General features: G+C 43.9%; 1 protein-coding gene across 2 annotated transcripts in view; it reads right to left on the minus strand.

The window, feature by feature from the left end:
* carmil1 (capping protein regulator and myosin 1 linker 1) overlaps window positions 1-20,000 on the minus strand; it is a 96,526-nt gene that overhangs the window by 64,455 nt on the left and 12,071 nt on the right. For both annotated transcript variants that reach the window (XM_083646263.1, XM_083646262.1), the window contains exons 3-6: window positions 14,562-14,612; window positions 5,397-5,456; window positions 4,144-4,271; window positions 1,152-1,249 (exon numbers count right to left, since the gene is read on the minus strand). In XM_083646263.1, coding sequence (XP_083502389.1) covers window positions 1,152-1,249; window positions 4,144-4,271; window positions 5,397-5,456; window positions 14,562-14,612 — 337 coding nt within the window. The remainder of the gene's footprint in view (window positions 1-1,151; window positions 1,250-4,143; window positions 4,272-5,396; window positions 5,457-14,561; window positions 14,613-20,000) is intronic.

Consider the following 20,000-nt stretch of genomic DNA (forward strand, 5'->3'; position numbering starts at 1 on the left):
AGACTATGTTTTGGGTGTGATTGACAGGTCGCCTGTCCAGTGATTGCGCAGCTTGCTGATCATGGACCAATAGCAGGCGGAGCTGCAGCTCTGGCAAACCCCTGGGCCGTGTTCAGAATGGTTCACTCATTCACTCACTCACTATTCCCCATGTAGTGTTGATCATATAGTGAACTATATGGGGAACGATCAAACGAGCACATAATGGACGAGGAAGTCATGTCTGACACATATATGGACGAGGATTGCAGCAGGCAGGCATAGTATGTCACTCCACTTGGTCATTTGGGATGTCAACTCCCAGGTCATGCTCCAGAGACCTTTGATATTAGATAGAGACACCCCACTGCACGCTCCGCCAATAATAAGAAACAACACTCTGCTGGTCTTCTAAATGGTGGTGGGAGAAAGCTTGCGACGCGGGGTTAGTGCTGACCTAGCAAGCTAACTTGAGCTAGATATCATGAGTTCCCAAACTCCACACATATAAACACAAAGCTGCCCCTTGTTAGCTCACTCTAGTTGTAACTAAGATATCTGATAAAAAAACACAACACAGATTTAGCTGCTACATCTACAAACTTCACATGTAGCTTTTGCTAATCGCTCCCTGCTAACGTGAGCTCCTATTGCCAAATGTTGCGAGTGTTGCTGAAACATAGACAGGTTAATTTTCTGATCTGATCTGTCTGTCTGAAAAATTACATTTTAGTGTCAGAATGTCCCGATGATAATGTGGCTTCGGAAAATGGGCTGAATATTTACTTTGATGACTATGGGGGCGAAATAATCTGTCATAATCTGAGATCACGTTCACTCCTCCCATTCACTCCAATACACTCAGGACCTGCAGCAAGTCTCCTAAATGGGCATGGTCGTGGTGAGACCTCCATGGGACTGGAAGATGGGGTGTCTCACTCTGATATTGACCGTCTCTGATATTCCTCCACAACCACTTCCTCCATATCTCATTAATATTCAAATAAGCCCCTCCCACTGACGCCTTTCGGTTTCATTCGGAAATACTGTACGCCAATACAGGAAGTAAGTCACGCTTTCCAAGCCTCTTCAAGAGCTCTTTAATGTTGACTTAGCCTCTCAACACCAAGACCTGACACTGTGGCCCGGGTGTTTGGGTGCGTTTGTTTTACCGCAGGGTCCCAGGTCGGCTCCGCCCTGCTCGTCCCACACAGACTGGAGCGCCGCCGTCCGCTCTGGAGGCTTCAGACTCAACTTCCTCATCACCTTCCTTCCTTACAGACAGACAGAGAGAGAGAGACAGAGAGAGAGAGAGAGAGATGGTGGAGAGATGAAACTATTTTGTCAGTATTTTCAATACAGTGATGATGATACATTCTTGTGGCATGAAAAACCATCCATGTCCAGACACGAGTGGCAGTTTAAAAGTAAAAAAGAAACAAAAAGAAAAAAGAAAAAGTAAAGAGTTGTTTATTGTACATCAGGGACGGACCACAACGTATGCATTTCAGGCAAAGTCTTCCTCAGGTTTAGAAGTTGAAAGCATTTAAAGTGATGCTGCAGCAGAGCAGAGAGTGCCCTCCTCACTAACAGACGCTGTATGTTCACCAGCGTCTGTTAGTGAGAAGGGGACTTGTGGTCAAGAGACTTGCGCTCAGAATGTCTTCATGTCTCTCTTCCCTGTACATGTCCCACTGCTCTGACAGCACCTGGGATCATTCAGTGATGAATGACTGAAGTCACTGAAGTGCTCCTAGTTTTTCTCCTCTCACTTTAAAAAAAAAACTGACCTCCTGACAGAAAAAGTTTTTTAGTCATTTTTCTTCTTATTTTTTATGAAAAAAAACATGTTGAAGTAATCTCTCTCTCTCTCTCTCTCTCTCTCTCTCTCTCTCTGTCATTTTTTATGGAACATCCCTTATCAAAATGCAGATGAAAATATGGAGGTCCAGATGCCCCTCCACCAAAAGCTCCACATTTTGGGTCATAATTTTTGATCGTTTCCCTCTCGCTCATCCTCAGCTGATGCCGCCTCCTCTGAACTCTCAGCAGCATCCTCTACTGTAACCTGTTCATAAGCACTTTATCATGAGGTCTACTGTAACCTGTTCATAAGCACTTTATCATGAGGTCTACTGTAACCTGTTCATAAGCACTTTATCATGAGGTCTACTGTAACCTGTTCATAAGCACTTTATCATGAGGTCTACTGTAACCTGTTCATAAGCACTTTATCATGAGGTATACTGTAACCTGTTCATAAGCACTTTATCATGAGGTCTACTGTAACCTGTTCATAAGCACTTTATCATGAGGTATACTGTAACCTGTTCATAAGCACTTTATCATGAGGTATACTGTAACCTGTTCATATAAGCACTTTATCATGAGGTATACTGTAACCTGTTCATAAGCACTTTATCATGAGGTCTACTGTAACCTGTTCATAAGCACTTTATCATGAGGTCTACTGTAACCTGTTCATAAGCACTTTATCATGAGGTATACTGTAACCTGTTCATAAGCACTTTATCATGAGGTATACTGTAACCTGTTCATAAGCACTTTATCATGAGGTCTACTGTAACCTGTTCATAAGCACGTTATCATGAGGTCTACTGTAACCTGTTCATAAGCACTTTATCATGAGGTCTACTGTAACCTGTTCATAAGCACTTTATCATGAGGTATACTGTAACCTGTTCATAAGCACTTTATCATGAGGTATACTGTAACCTGTTCATAAGCACTTTATCATGAGGTATACTGTAACCTGTTCATAAGCACTTTATCATGAGGTATACTGTAACCTGTTCATAAGCACTTTATCATGAGGTATACTGTAACCTGTTCATAAGCACTTTATCATGAGGTATACTGTAACCTGTTCATAAGCACTTTATCATGAGGTATACTGTAACCTGTTCATATAAGCACTTTATCATGAGGTATACTGTAACCTGTTCATATAAGCACTTTATCATGAGGTATACTGTAACCTGTTCATATAAGCACTTTATCATGAGGTATACTGTAACCTGTTCATAAGCACTTTATCATGAGGTATACTGTAACCTGTTCATAAGCACTTTATCATGAGGTATACTGTAACCTGTTCATATAAGCACTTTATCATGAGGTATACTGTAACCTGTTCATAAGCACTTTATCATGAGGTATACTGTAACCTGTTCATAAGCACTTTATCATGAGGTATACTGTAACCTGTTCATAAGCACTTTATCATGAGGTATACTGTAACCTGTTCATAAGCACTTTATCATGAGGTATACTGTAACCTGTTCATAAGCACTTTATCATGAGGTATACTGTAACCTGTTCATAAGCACTTTATCATGAGGTATACTGTAACCTGTTCATAAGCACTTTATCATGAGGTATACTGTAACCTGTTCATAAGCACTTTATCATGAGGTATACTGTAACCTGTTCATAAGCACTTTATCATGAGGTATACTGTAACCTGTTCATAAGCACTTAACTCCCAGTTATCCACCGCATCACCTACAAACTTCTCCTGTTAACATACAAGGCCATCCATCACACTGCTCCAACCTACCTCCAAGATCTAGTTACCCCTCAATCCTCACTCCGGACACTCCGATCATGCAGCTCCAACCTCCTTTCTGTCCCTAGGACCAAACTCACAAGCATGGGTGACCGTGCCTTCTCCTCACTGGGCCCCCGGCTGTGGAATCAGCTCCCAGGACCACTCAGGGCTACAGACTCGTTTGACGTTTTTAAATCAAAACTCAAAACCCACTTATTTATTTTAGCTTTCCCCTAGGGTCCTCCCTCTCCATTTACACGTGTTATATTTTTATGTCTTTATCCTTTTATCTTTTATTCTTTTAGTAGCTGTTCCTTTATATTTATTTTTTATATATTTTTATTTTTCCCTGTTTGATTACTTGATTGTTTTTATTATGCATCTGTAAAGCACCTTGTGTAGTCCTTGGATTTTAAAGCGTGCTATATAAATTGAATTTATTATTATTATTATTACTTTATCATGAGGTATACTGTAACCTGTTCATAAGCACTTTATCATGAGGTATACTGTAACCTGTTCATACGCACTTTATCATGAGGTATACTGTAACCTGTTCATAAGCACTTTATCATGAGGTATACTGTACGCACACAGGCGAGCCGGCGGGGGCGGGGCATATCCGCTGCAGACAGCTGCCGATGTGAGCGATGACCTCATCCACCTCGCCGGCCGAACCCAGCCGCACGCTCCACTGAGCGCGCTCAGTCTCCAGCACCAGCTGCAGGCAGGCAGGGGGTCCACACACACACACACACACACACACACACACACACACAGAGGGAAACTGTCTGAGCAGCAGCTATTCAAACACTTTACGGTCTGTCAGGAGGACAGTGAGGAGGGCATGTTGCTCTTCCTCCATGAAACAGACATTCTTCCATGTATGATTTTTAAACGTTTATGAAACAGCAAAGTTTGTGTTCAGCAAAATAATCTTTACAAATGAGGAAGACTTTTATGACTTTTGAAGCGTTTTCCGGCGTGCCACAAGTTCAACAACATTTGCTTGAAACACAAGAAATCCGGGCGGATACGGGCGGAGTGTGAGGTTCTGTGTATGTTCAACCTAAGGGAGAAAGAAACTGTGTGCAACGTTTTCCTACAGGTTCCAGGTTGAACGTCATGTTTCCTCGTATATTTCAACACACCACCGTTCCGTTTGAATAAACGCTTTGCTACGTGTTGTCAGGGTAACGTTATCTACTGCATGCAGCCACAGAGTTAAGGTCCATCCTGTCTGCTCTCTCTGTCTGATCACTCACCTGAAGCATGTGGCACTACCTGGCATAGCTTTTCAGTTACAGCTCCCTGCCAGTGGGGGTGTTGAAGCCCCCTAAGCACCCCTAGTTCCCGCGTCCCTGTAAAATGGCATGGCCATTTTGCAATTTACGTGGAATAAATCTAGAATCAACGTATGGTTTGATAGCAAGATCATGCATATTGGACAATACTAGACAAAGTTGCCCCCAAAATAGTATTTCCGGGGTGGAATGGTGGCCATATTGGAAAAATCTGGATTTTGTGTGGACTAATAGGTTTCATCAAAGAACATCCCCAAGGAGTATTTGTGCCAATGTTGGTGCTTCTTTGCACCTGCTGTGAACGTAACGATTTAGACATGAAAAGTGCTTTGAATCTGCTCATGCACAGGGTAACACAAGGCCATTCTGAACTATGACATTTGTAGGACAAGGCAAGCAACAACTCCATAGTAGGCATAAGAAAAACAAAATATCAATTATGAAATGTTCACAAGGGTCAGAAATGAAGGCAAACTAGCAAGAAAGATAGCAAAAGATAGATGTGTGTGTGTGCGCACGTCCGCGTGCGTGCATGTGTGTACCTGCGTGGGCTTGTTGCTGCTGATCCCCTGGATGTCCAGGTAGCTAAAGGACTGTTCCACCTGAAAGACCGCAGAAGAACAGACAACATGAGGGTTGACAAACAGGCAGTCTAAAACCACAGAAGAAGAGCACACAACATGAGGGTTGACAGACAGGCAGTCTAAAACCACAGAAGAAGAGCACACAACATGAGGGTTGACAGACAGGCAGTCTAAAACCACAGAAGAAGAGCACACAACATGAGGGTTGACAAACAGGCATTACGAAATTCAAAAGGACCAACCCAGTCAAATTGTGATATAGAGTGCCAAAGTCACACCCTATTCCAGGTTCTGCATGGGACCTAAAATATTTCATTCCCCATACATTTTTCCCATAGACGTAAAAAAATAAAAAAAAATGAAAATGGTTGTTACTTGGTTGGTTGATGATGACGTATTTTTGTAGGCTTAACCAGAAATCGCCGCCATGTTGGCTCGTCGGGGGAAAAGCCTATGTGGTTTTAGAATGGGAATGTAATGCATCAAATAAGGTTTGTGGTTAACAAAAGTTTATGGGAGCGCGGATATGGGTTCAGCAGGATACTCTTCACAAACGTGAATAGCGTTTTATGACTTTTGAAGCGTTTTCTAAAAATCACATCACACAAAAAAACGCATTTACGTTCCAAAAGTCATAAAAGTTATTCACATTTGTGAAGATTGTCCTGCTGAACCCAAATTCTCGTTCCCATAAACTTTTGTTAACCACAGACCTTGTTCTATGCATTTAAGTGAAACCCCCGTTCTAAAACCCTGTTCACTTTTCCCCTGACGAACCCAAGCGCTAATTCCGGCCTCATGCGGCGCCGGTGCTCTATTCCCAGTGAAACAGGGTAGAGAGGCGGGACATAGCCTGTGGAGGAGTTTGATTGGACCATTGGAAAGTGGGCGTGTATGGGATTAGGGACTGGAGTTGGCCGTTGTAAAATCACTGTAAGCCTCTTGAGGCTTATTGCTTCATTTGAAACCCATCTTATTTCCTGTCAGCTATTGTTTTAGCAAACACTGCAACAGGAAGTAAGCTGGGGGCAATTTAGAATGTTTATGTTGTCAAGTAGGGCTGGACGGATCAGAAAACCCACGGATCGGATCGCGTGACGGATTTTGAGCCACGGATCACGGATTTTTCGATTTGAATTTTTAATACTATTATACTTCTCTAACCATTTGTTGCCCTGCACAGCTCAAAAACTATTTTTTTCTCATGACACAATTTATGCTTTTACTCTGAAGGCAGAACCCAACTTCCTGTTTTAGGTGGCACTGCGCCTAACTTCCTGGCTGTTGCGTGCTAACGTAGTCACTTGACACGAGTAGGCTACAGACCAGACCGGGTGAGTCTGGAAACACGTGGCCCCACGTGTTGTTTTGTTGTTATGTGTCCAAGGCAACATTTCACCGTCCGGTGATAATGTGTTCGTGTGTTGTGGCTCTCGTTATATTGTGCAGCGCGCAACATGCTGCTCGCATTCCTGTGCTTTTTCAGAAGAGTTGAAATAAGTTTGCTGTCTTTAGTAGCCACTAGCCACAGCCTTCAGAGAGACTTTACAGCGAAGGGATGAGGAAGCTCACTTGTGCTTGCCATGATGATGCCTGTCTGTGTCTGGCTGCGCTGCAGGCGTTCTCATACACTAAAGTTAAACGTTAAATGAAACGAAAGGGGGGGAGGGGGGATGACGTTCACGAACCGTGTGCCGAACCGTGGGGGCTGATCCGTACGGGTCACGGATTATCCGTGATCCGTCCCAGCCCTATTGTCAAGTTAAAACAGTCTATAAATGTCTCTGTTACCAATTGTCTTAACAGATCAGTGATTCAACCCCATCAACCTGGCTGTCTCTATCAACAGTTTGACAACTCTTATTGTGAAACAACAGCTCTTATTGTGAAACTACGTTTGGCCAAAGCTGCTGTCCTTTGCGCCGTTGCAAACTGTCTATATGAAAATGTTGACTTGCAGATACCTGAAGTAAAAAAGAGAAGAAGAAAGAGGATGAGGGGTGAGAGTGAGGAACAGAGACGAGAGAGAAACTACAAACATCTGGAGCACACAACCTGACACACACATCCCCCTCCAGAGAAACACATGGCAGACTGAGAGAGAGAGAGAGAGAGAGAGAGAGAGACACACACACACACACACACACACACACACACACACACAGAGGGAGGGAGACAATAGAGAGAGAGAGAGAGAGAGAGAGAGAGACACACACACACGCACACACACACACACACACAGAGGGAGGGAGACACTAGAGATAGACACTAGAGAGAGAGAGAGAGGGAGAGACATACACAGAGGGAGGGAGACACTAGAGATAGAGAGACACTAGAGAGAGAGAGAGAGAGAGAGAGGGAGAGACACACACACACACAGAGGGAGGGAGACACTAGAGATAGACACTAGAGAGAGAGAGAGAGAGAGGGAGAGACATACACAGAGGGAGGGAGACACTAGGGATAGAGAGACACTAGAGAGGGAGAGACGCACACCACAGAGGGAGAGAGACACTAGAGAGAGTGAGAGAGAGAGAGAGAGAGAGAGACATAGAGAAACCCCCCCCCCTCTTCTTTGTCAGCTGTTCAATTCCGCTATTGTCTTTTTTTCCCTCTGCTCCCTCGCTCCACTGGGACAGTACAGACTGAGGAACAAACAAGCCTCTGTGTCTCACACACACACACACACACACACACACACACACACACACACACACACACACACACACACACACACACACACACACACACTTAAAATACCACTGGCCAGCTCTGGAACAACAGATCAGCGGTCATCAGCCTTCTGAGTTGAGCTGATTACATGTACTGTAATAATAATAATAATAATAATAATAATAATAATAATAATAATAATAATAATAATAATAATAATAATAATAATAATAATAATACATTCTCCATCCACATACTGTTTAATGTTAGCATTTGAGCTAATGCTATTTTAACAAACATGACTAGCGTGATTAACAGGACATATTGGGTGATGTGCCCCAGCCTGCCAGCTTTCAAACCATATCAGGCTCATTTCAATGTAATCGAGCTAAAAGCAAAGAAAGGTGCAGTGCAGCAGTTTGTTTGGAGGGTGGTAGGAAGTGAAATGCTCGTGCTTGTTCTTTACAAAATCACCGGCCAAATCCCACGTGAACTCCTGTCCTGTGCATGAAATCCCACGTGAACTCCTGTCCTGTGCATGATCCCACGTGAACTCCTGTCCTGTGCATGATCCCACGTGAACTCCTGTCCTGTGCATGATCCCACGTGAACTCCTGTCCTGTGCATGATCCCACGTGAACTCCTGTCCTGTGCATGATCCCACGTGAACTCCTGTCCTGTGCATGATCCCATGTGAACTCCTGTCCTGTGCATGATCCCACGTGAACAAATTCACAAGCTCTGTTAATGAAAATGCATCATCTTAGCCCTCGTTCACACAGGACGCTGAACGTAAGCAGAACTGAAGCTTGAAGCAGCACAAGCTGAACGTAAGCAGAACTGAAGCTTGAAGCAGCACAAGCTGAACGTACGCCTTACTGTTCACACAAGACACCTTCTCTTTTCCTCTCAGCACCTACTCTTGAACCTGCCCACAACTCCCATTGACTTCAGGCCTCACGGCTTCACGACTTCACGACTTCAGCGTCACGCTTGGTAATTCGGCGTCAATCCTGAGTGATCGCTTCAGCGTGGTGTGAGCGTGGCTTCGGCATGGCTTCAGCGTGGCACGCGCGCGGGTGGTGTGAACGGCTTCGCCTGTTAACAAGGACGCCTAAATGAAACTTGCGGTACAGCGTAGGTACAGCTTGGGTTGAGCGTTGCTTCGGCGTCCTGTGTGAACGTGTGCTTAGTGGCATGGGATCAGAGTTGTGATTAAAGGCGGGCCGCCACAAAAGGATTTTGACCACCACAAAAAGATGTTGAGAAAAAAAAAAAAAAAAAAATTTGAACGCAACATGCAAGATACCGGCTGAATAAGTGTCCAAATGTTCATGTCATTCTGGCCAATACTTCTGTTATAGCATTTCAGTCTGGAATATAGAATATCTTTCAATAATCTATGATTTAGCTGCTAAATTGTCAAATACCGCAATCTGCTCGCTACCCAGGCACTTGTGTATGTACTTAACCTAACTAACTTAACCTAACTAACTATCCGGTGTGCACAACATTGTCAGCTTAAACTCTGGCTGACACCCCAAAAACCTACAATCCGCTACAGAAAAATGTATATTGTTTGTTTATTAACTGGCCCCTCGCCTTCTATCATTTCACGAAAGTGGCAAAGCAAGTTGAGTATCCCTGACCTATAGGGAGAAATTTTGTTTGTCATTGTAAACCCACAGCACAGTAATGATGACATGTTCTTCATAGATCTAGCCTTTTAATTTTGCCCTTAAGCTTTCTCAAAGTACACCAAATTCATGCATTTTACTTTAAAATGTTTAAAAGAAATCTCTCGGGGGGGGGGCATGCCCCCGCACCCCCCTAGGGGGTCTGCGGTCCCCCACCACAAATACTCAAAATCCTGTGGGAAACACTGGGATGATAGTGAAGAATGCTTGAATAGTTCCTGGGACTGTCTGGAGCACAGCTGCCTCGATCACACCTGTGTTTCTGGGTAATCAAACTGTCCAAAAATTCAAATAGATATCTGTCCCTGCCACTCGGGGCCGCCAAAGGACGAAGTTGCCTCATGCAGCTTTAAAGACAATAATTATAATAATTTGGTACTTTATTGATCCTCGCTGGGAACTTCTCTTTTCGCTTGCGTCCTCCTGCATCAGTTTCCCAGCATGTTTTGCTGTTACAGTTATTTATAATACGTTTCACACGCTGATTAGTAAGAAGCTGCAGGCTCCCAGGCCACGAGAAGAGGAAATAGCATGAACATTTTTAGATTCAGCATTTAAAGTAGGCTCACTTCTCCTTCAGGAACACACTCATACACACACACACACACACACACACACACACACACACACACACACACACACACACACACACACACACACACACACACACACACACACACACACACACACACACACACACACACACACACTCGTACTCTGATCAGCTGGAATTCAACTGCAAAGTGTCAAGCGTCAAATGCAGAAGTTCAGGATGCAGGTTCAAGTTGAACAGCTTTTTATTCCAAAATGCTTCTTATCCATTTTAAATCAAGTTCATGACTCAACACCTCGAAAAGCTCTTGGAGGAACCAGTCCCTAAATCATTTTGTCAGCCGAGGAGTTAAGTTACACGCTCTTTTAAAATGTAGAACTGAATTTGTGCCGCTAAAAGAGACAGGAGCTGTTACTTTTTAAAAGATGTGAAGATCTTATTTTGGAGGGAATTCAATCTTTAAGCCCGGAACACACCAGCCCAACTTCAAAGTACTAGAAGAGCGACTGTTGCGTTGCCTCACGTCTCCTGTGTCTCACGTCTCCTGTGTCTCACGTCTCCTGTGTCGGGGCCAAAAAGTTGCATTTGAACACAGCGCTACAGTCGACGGTCAACTAGCACGTACGTTCTTCTGCGCCTGCGTGAGACCTCGGACTGTGCATATATTAGGGGTGGGGGAAAAAATCGATTCACCTAAGTATCGCGATTTTTAATGTCACGATTTTTTGAATCGATCTTTTATTCCAGAATCGATAATCGCAAAAAAAAAAAAAAAAAAAAAAAAATTGGGTGCTTGCAGTCAGGCCACTCACTGAACAGCAGGCCAGGCGCCGCTTACTGGTTTACTAGTGGTTTTATTACTTTATTAGTTAGTCTGAAGTAATAATTACACTTCAGGGTTAAAGTGGGTGCATCTCATTGTAAAATTGGACTTCAAACGGCCCAAATCTGGCTTCAAACGGCTCAAATTGGGCTTCAAACGGCCCAAATTTCACGCGCGTCGGCCCATATCGGCCTGGCCTGCTTGGTATCTAATGCCCGGCCTGAATTATGATCCCAGTCCGCCCCTGTTTTTAACTATATCGCCCAGCCCTACTCATGATATATAATATACAGTCTCTAGTGTATGATTCAACTTTTCCCATGTTCTAATCTAGTGTAAAAAAGCAAACAAACTGAAAAAAGAAAAGAAAAAAATAAACAAAAATCGCAATAAATCGTAATATCGAATCGCAATAATCGTAGAATCGCAATACTTAAGAATCGCAATATAAATCGAATCGGCACCCAAGAATCGTGATAGTATCGAATCGGGAGATAAGTGAATCGCCACAGCCCTAGCATATATACAAACCAGATACATGAAACTAAGCAGTGTTTACTAGGGGTGTCACAATATATCGTCCCACGAAATTTCGCGATAGTAAAACGTCACGATATGTATCGTTGAGATGAAATCTCATATCGCGATTTTTTTTTTTTCAGAAAATAGACTAAGAAACGTCTTTGTTTGTTGAAGTTCAATGTGTGGAAAGTAGTTCAGTTGAACAAGTCTCTGAAGAGACACATGAGAAGTTATACAGGAGAGAAACCATTCAATTGAGTTTCTGGCAAAACTGTTTACTTGACAGGAAAAACTGAAGATGCATAAAAAATAGATTAAGAAAAGTCTTGTTGTTTGAGTTTGAAGAAAAACTGAAGATGCATAATGAGAATTTGTACTGCTGAGAAACCTTTTAGTTCAAAGTAAATCTAAGTGACGGTGTAACTCATTCTATTTCAAGATAAGCCTTATCTCCAATCTCATGTTTTTTCTAGTTGTTATTGTAATAACAATTTCCCACAACAGCATGTTTTGTATTTGTGCATTTCAAATAAAATACTACTTTTCCAGTCATATATTGTCATTATTCAAGTTTAAAAAAATATTGTTAAAATCGTATCGTATCGTTATCGTGAACCCAGTATCGTGATACGTATCGTATCGTGAACTGAGTGTATCGTGACACCCCTAGTGTTTACCTACCATTTCACTCACAAATTAAATGCTTTCCTACAGCTACTTAATTGAGAATATGTCTAAGTTGCAAATGGCGCTGGCGTTGTCAGGCCTTGTCTGGTGTTTTGCTTGTGAAAGAAGAAAGGAAGAAGCAGATGTGTAAATATAAGGAGAAACTACTGCACTAAATGTGTGATATCACACAGCGACAGGCTCAAAGAGCTTTCCTGAAGCCCACGTTGTTGTGGAAATATCTGTGTCATGGAACGATCAGATGAGATGAAGTTGAAAAATCAGCAGAATGTTTTGTGTGTGCCCTCCCTTCTCCTGCACTGCTTCTCTACCAGCTGACCAGCCAATCAGAGTGATTTCTCTACCAGCTGACCAGCCAATCAGACGCCGACGCCGATTCAACATGTGGAATTGGCCCGAAAAGCCGCCGACTAGAGCCGGCAGTGCGGGACACAGCACAGACGCTCAGCGATGGCCGACCGTCAGCAATGTCTGAGGCTTGTAGGCATTCAGAAGAGATTCTTCTGCCTCTCTCTCTCTCTCTCTCTCTCTCTCTCTCTGCCTCTCTCTCTCTCTCTCCCTCTCTCTCTCTCTCTCTCTGCCTCTATCTATCTCCCTGTCTCTCTCACCCTCTCTCTCTCTCTGCCTGTCTCTGTCCCTCTCTCTCTTTCGCTCTCTCCCTCTCTATCTCTCTCTCTCTCACCCTCTCTCTCTCTGCCTGTCTCTCTCCCTCTCTCTCTTTCGCTCTCTCCCTCTCTATCTCCCTGTCTCTCTCACCCTCTCTCTCTCTGCCTGTCTCTCTCCCTCTCTCTCTTTCTCTCTTTCACTCTCTCTCTCCCTTCTCTCTTTCACTCTCTCCCTTCTCTCTTTCGCTCTCTCCCTCTCTCTCTGCCTGTCTCTCTCTCCCTCTCTCTCTGCCTGTCTCTCTCCCTCTCTCTCTCTCGCTCTCTCTCTCACTCGCCCTCCAGGCTGAACTTTCTTCCTCTCGCTTTCTGTTTTTCTTTCCCACAGGCTGAGTTCACACAGCTGCACTGTGGGTAAAACTATCAGATGTCTCCATATGGTGGGACCAGAGAGAGAGAGAGAGAGAGAGAGAGAGAGAGAGAGAGAGAGAGAGAGAGAGAGAGAGAGAGAGAGATGTGAGTCTGTTAGTAGTTAGTTTGCCATTAATACACAGAATGTGTTCAACAGTAGTGAAAACAATTGTATTATGTAAAATGTATGTAGATGATTTGTTCAGCTAATAGAGATGTGTAGTTCATCAGTCATTAGCAGGTGAAGAAAAAAGTGTATTTTACCACCAGTAACTTCCTACTCATAAACAACAATAGAGAGTACAAGTACAAGTCAAAACTAGAACGACCGCAACGCGGACTTATGCCTCCGCCATTAGTTCATTCTTGAGACCAAATCGCCATTTGAGGCAAATTGGAAGAAATTCCGTCAAGGCGCTCCTGTGATGTTGCGCTACAGAGCTTGGAAATTGGGTGTGTGAGAGGTCACAGTGACCTTGAACTTTGACCACCAAAATGTAATCAGTTCATCCTTGAGTCCAAGTGGACGCTTGAGGCAAATTCGAAGAAATTCCATCAAGGCATTCCTGAGATATCGCGTTAACAAGCTTGAAAATGGCATTCGAGAGGTCACAGAGGTTGTGTGTGGTCCCCTGCGGGATTCAAACCCAGGTCGGCCGCGCAAAGGACTAAGCCTTTGTGGTCCGCACTCTCCCAGGTGAGCCACCGGGACGCCCCAAGGCCGCCATGTTGTTACAGGCATCCTGTCAGACACACCGGCGCTCTTTCATGATGCCACAATTTCCCATCTGTAATTCTGCACAGAAGGAGGAGGACCTCCAAGATGGCCGCCAGAAGGTGAAAGCCCTCAGTCTCTGTTCAGGACCACAATGGAAATAAGTTGAACGACTTCATTGTGAGATCCTGAGGAATGATTTGATACAGTTAATGCTTGTTGGTGTATTGGATTTTTTAATTTGACAAATCAATTGAATCAATCACTCTGTTCCATTATACTGTATGTGACTTCCTGTTGTCCTTGACTCCTGTAGGTGTGTGTACCATCTGTTGTTTCAGAGGTGTCCAATATGTCTCTGCACACGCACGCACACACACACACACACACACACACACACACACACACACACACACACACACACACACACAGACACTTACTTTGGACGGGACCCGTGCGGTCAGTAGAAAGGCTCTATGTGACGCCAAGGCCTGAGGAAGACAGAGACAGACACAGACACAGAGACAGAGACAGTGGTTATTTATCTGCATTAAAAAAAAGTTCCTGGGTAAAAAAAAAATTATAATCAGGGCCTAAAATGAATTTTTGAATGAATGAGATTCCCTCCTTACTTCAGATAGGGAGGATTTACAGACTTTGGGGGTGATTTTTTTTCAGCCGATACGATAACAGTAAATATCTGCTTGTCCTGTCTGATAACCGATAATAACTTCACATTTTTGTATTTACATATTTACTGTTATCATATAGATGACTCTGTATAGGTAACTGTTCATTAATGTGTACTGTCCTGACCAAATAAACTAATAAAGTAAAGTAAAGTAAAGTTGATCCAGGTGCTGTTGTTACTGAGAGAGACAGAGAGGAGAGAGACAGAGAGGAGACAGAGAGGAGAGAGACAGAGAGGAGAGAGACAGAGAGGAGACAGAGAGGAGAGAGACAGAGAGGAGACAGAGAAGCACTTTCACCGTATTGTTTGTTTGTGAGCTGTTACGCGAATAAAATGCCTTGAATTTAATTGAGAGATAGGAAAAGATAGACGGGAGAGAGAGAGAGAGAGAGAGAGAGAGAGAGAGAGAGAGCTGAGGTATGTGAGAGGAGAGAGAGATCACTCCAGGTCACACAGCAGCAGCGGCAGCACTGCTTCAAGTTAACGGACCAATAGGACATCACGTCCTCCCTGACTGATGGGAGTTCTCGACCAATGGGATGCGATATCTGCTGCTTGAGCGGCGGGTCAGGTCCTGACAGTGTGGAAAAGCTGTTTTTGGTTTAAAATGTTGTGGAAATGTCCGGGCAGGGCAGGGCAGGGCAGGTGTGTGGGAGGATGATTTGTGTGAGTCCACGCTGAGACTGAGAGGAGAAGAGAACCAGACCGACAGACAGAAACAGCTCATCTTGAAGTGTTTTTCATCTTTGATCTCTTCGGTTTCATCTTTCTGGGTACGGTACCCATATAACACATTCTTATAGAGAGGCAAAGTGACCACCTACTTCCTGCTTCAGCACTGTAGCAGAGATTTTCATCCGCCATTGATTTTCCCATACACATTTCGTAAAATGCGTATAAAAATAGTTTTACCGGTTCAAACCAAACGGCACAGATATATTTAGAAACATATATACAGTATATATATACATATATCGCATAACATTTCACTGGGACCAAAACGTAAAAAAAAATGCGGGTTTAAAGAAAATATTTTTTCGATTTGTTTTTTAAAGTTTTGGTCCGATTTAAATGTTCTATGGTCTCTCCCGATTATAGCGTTAGCTGAACCGTTTGGTTTGACGAAGTACAACTATTTTATAAGCATTTTACGAATTGTCTATGGGAAAATAAATGGCAGATGAAAATCTCTGGTACAGTGCTGAAGCAGGAAGTGACGTTCCACTTTGCCTCTCACATTCAGATATCTTGAGGTGAGAGGTCAAAGGACCTTTGAAAATGGCCATGCCAGTTTTTCCCTCAACAGAATTTAGCCTAACTTTGAAGTGTTATTTTGACATGGTTGGTGCTAATGGATGCCTTAGGTCTTTTAATTTCATATGCTAGCAGTATATTCAATCTGGCTTTAAAAATGAACCACTACAGCCTCTGAAACACAGTCATGTCGGCCGCAGACGCTGGCAGCCTCAAGGACTAGAATAACTTTTTTCATCAGCGACCAACAACAGTCCCGTGACCCACGTTTGGGTCATGACCCACCAGTTGAGAAACCCTAATTCAAGAGTTTAAAAAATCTGAAAAATCAAAGTAAAACAAAACTGGTACGCTGACTGCTAAGAGACAGTGGATCATCATCCACTGCCTATAGGAGGGATCACTGCTGAGTTATGGCAGGCAGTGATAGTGACTATAAGCAAAATGGACATTCTTGAAAATGTCAAATCATGACTTTAACAAATGACATTATTATGGTTCAGGACAAAGCATTTTCTGTTTCAAACGGTCAGCACGCTGGTTTGCAGGAAGCACGTTCGGCCTGGGAAACAGGAAGTGAGCTGTCTGCACACTGTAAAATGTTATGGCAGTGTGGTGAAGGTAAACAGGAAGTGAGCTGTCTGCACACTGTAAAATGTTATGGCAGTGTGGTGAAGGTAAACAGGAAGTGAGCTGTCTGCACACTGTAAAATGTTATCGCAGTGTGGTGAAGGTAAACAGGAAGTGAGCCGTCTGCACACTGTAAAATGTTATGGCAGTGTGGTGAAGGTAAACAGGAAGTGAGCTGTCTGCACACTGTAAAATGTTATGGCAGTGTGGTGAAGGTAAACAGGAAGTGAGCTGTCTGCACACTGTAAAATGTTATCACAGTGTGGTGAAGGTAAACAGGAAGTGAGCTGTCTGCACACTGTAAATTGTTATGGCAGTGTGGTGAAGGTAAACAGGAAGTGAGCTGTCTGCACACTGTAAAATGTTATGGCAGTGTGGTGAAGGTAAACAGGAAGTGAGCTGTCTGCACACTGTAAAATGTTATGGCAGTGTGGTGAAGGTAAACAGGAAGTGAGCTGTCTGCACACTGTAAAATGTTATCGCAGTGTGGTGAAGGTAAACAGGAAGTGAGCTGTCTGCACACTGTAAAATTTTATCACAGTGTGGTGAAGGTAAACAGGAAGTGAGCTGTCTGCACACTGTAAATTGTTATGGCAGTGTGGTGAAGGTAAACAGGAAGTGAGCTGTCTGCACACTGTAAAATGTTATCACAGTGTGGTGAAGGTAAACAGGAAGTGAGCTGTCTGCACACTGTAAATTGTTATGGCAGTGTGGTGAAGGTAAACAGGAAGTGAGCTGTCTGCACACTGTAAAATGTTATGGCAGTGTGGTGAAGGTAAACAGGAAGTGAGCTGTCTGCACACTGTAAAATGTTATCACAGTGTGGTGAAGGTAAACAGGAAGTGAGCTGTCTGCACACTGTAAAATGTTATGGCAGTGTGGTGAAGGTAAACAGGAAGTGAGCTGTCTGCACACTGTAAAATGTTATCACAGTGTGGTGAAGGTAAACAGGAAGTGAGCTGTCTGCACACTGTAAAATGTTATGGCAGTGTGGTGAAGGTAAACAGGAAGTGAGCTGTCTGCACACTGTAAAATGTTATGGCAGTGTGGTGAAGGTAAACAGGAAGTGAGCTGTCTGCACACTGTAAAATGTTATCACAGTGTGGTGAAGGTAAACAGGAAGTGAGCTGTCTGCACACTGTAAATTGTTATGGCAGTGTGGTGAAGGTATGAAGTGAGCTGTCTGCACACTGTAAAATGTTATGGCAGTGTGGTGAAGGTAAACAGGAAGTGAGCTGTCTGCACACTGTAAAATGTTATGGCAGTGTGGTGAAGGTAAACAGGAAGTGAGCTGTCTGCACACTGTAAAATGTTATCGCAGTGTGGTGAAGGTAAACAGGAAGTGAGCTGTCTGCACACTGTAAAATGTTATCACAGTGTGGTGAAGGTAAACAGGAAGTGAGCTGTCTGCACACTGTAAATTGTTATGGCAGTGTGGTGAAGGTAAACAGGAAGTGAGCTGTCTGCACACTGTAAAATGTTATGGCAGTGTGGTGAAGGTAAACAGGAAGTGAGCTGTCTGCACACTGTAAAATGTTATGGCAGTGTGGTGAAGGTAAACAGGAAGTGAGCTGTCTGCACACTGTAAAATGTTATGGCAGTGTGGTGAAGGTAAACAGGAAGTGAGCTGTCTGCACACTGTAAAATGTTATCACAGTGTGGTGAAGGTAAACAGGAAGTGAGCTGTCTGCACACTGTAAAATGTTATGGCAGTGTGGTGAAGGTAAACAGGAAGTGAGCTGTCTGCACACTGTAAAATGTTATCACAGTGTGGTGAAGGTAAACAGGAAGTGTAGCGAAGCTTGTTGGCTCGCTGGGGGCAAAGCTTTGGGGCTTGCCTCGTGAAGTGTGCTGGATCGTGGATGAAGGCTCACGGGCTGTGATCGATCAGAATCACGGAGATGGAGATAGGGACCGACATGTCGGTCCTGGGACGCGGTTGAAATACCACTGGGATGACTGGGTGTAAGGCAATCAGGCACCAGGGCCTGGCCGGTTGGAAGATGGCCAGGATTCAGTTCGGGTCCGGATTTAGTTGTGCTAATGGTTGACATTATTAGGGGAGTAAGAAATACCCGAATCAAGCAGGAATCTCTCGGATGTGGCTGGAATCTCTTGGATGAGGTTAATCAAGCTGGAATCTCTTGGATGAGGTTAGTCAAGCTGGAATCTCTTGGATGAGGTTAGTCAAGCTGGAATCTCTTGGATGAGGTTAGTCAAGCTGGAATCTCTTGGATGAGGTTAGTCAAGCTGGAATCTCTTGGATGAGGTTAATCAAGCTGGAATCTCTTGGATGAGGTTAGTCAAGCATAGCGTCACAGGACACCTGGCTTATATGCCCGCGTTTTGGTGTATGACATCACGTCATTGGTGATGTCACAACGTTCTAGGGAGTTATGACATCATCAGTGTTATGTCTGACATTGCCGATGACCTCACAGGTGAGCTCTATGCTATGACATCATCAGTGTCATTGTTGATGATGTCATCATCATTACGTCGTGGCGCGCCGGCTGGTGGGCATCGACTGCCCCAAGAACAGGCTTGACGGTGGGCCATTATGGGCCCTTTTCTACAGGAAGTGAGCTGTCTGCACACTGTAAAATGTTATGGCAGTGTGGTGAAGGTAAACAGGAAGTGAGCTGTCTGCACACTGTAAAATGTTATGGCAGTGTGGTGAAGGTAAACAGGAAGTGAGCTGTCTGCACACTGTAAAATGTTATGGCAGTGTGGTGAAGGTAAACAGGAAGTGAGCTGTCTGCACACTGTAAAATGTTATGGCAGTGTGGTGAAGGTAAACAGGAAGTGAGCTGTCTGCACACTGTAAAATGTTATCACAGTGTGGTGAAGGTAAACAGGAAGTGAGCTGTCTGCACACTGTAAAATGTTATGGCAGTGTGGTGAAGGTAAACAGGAAGTGAGCTGTCTGCACACTGTAAAATGTTATCACAGTGTGGTGAAGGTAAACAGGAAGTGAGCTGTCTGCACACTGTAAAATGTTATCGCAGTGTGGTGAAGGTAAACAGGAAGTGAGCTGTCTGCACACTGTAAAATGTTATCGCAGTGTGGTGAAGGTAAACAGGAAGTGAGCTGTCTGCACACTGTAAAATGTTATCGCAGTGTGGTGAAGGTCAATTTGTACTAATCTCAGTTAGACTTTATTTGGATAGTCAGCCTACAGAGAGTCTACACTGTAGCCAGGGGTGGCCAAACTACGGCCCGCAGGCCAACTGACCGCTGCCCGTTTTATTCACACCTATCTCGTTTGGAGCAGTTGTTCCGAAACAGAGAGCATTTTCCCCCT

The sequence above is a fragment of the Poromitra crassiceps genome (genome assembly GCF_964638095.1).
Source record: "Poromitra crassiceps genome assembly, chromosome: 11".
Classification (NCBI taxonomy): Eukaryota; Metazoa; Chordata; class Actinopteri; order Beryciformes; family Melamphaidae; genus Poromitra; species Poromitra crassiceps.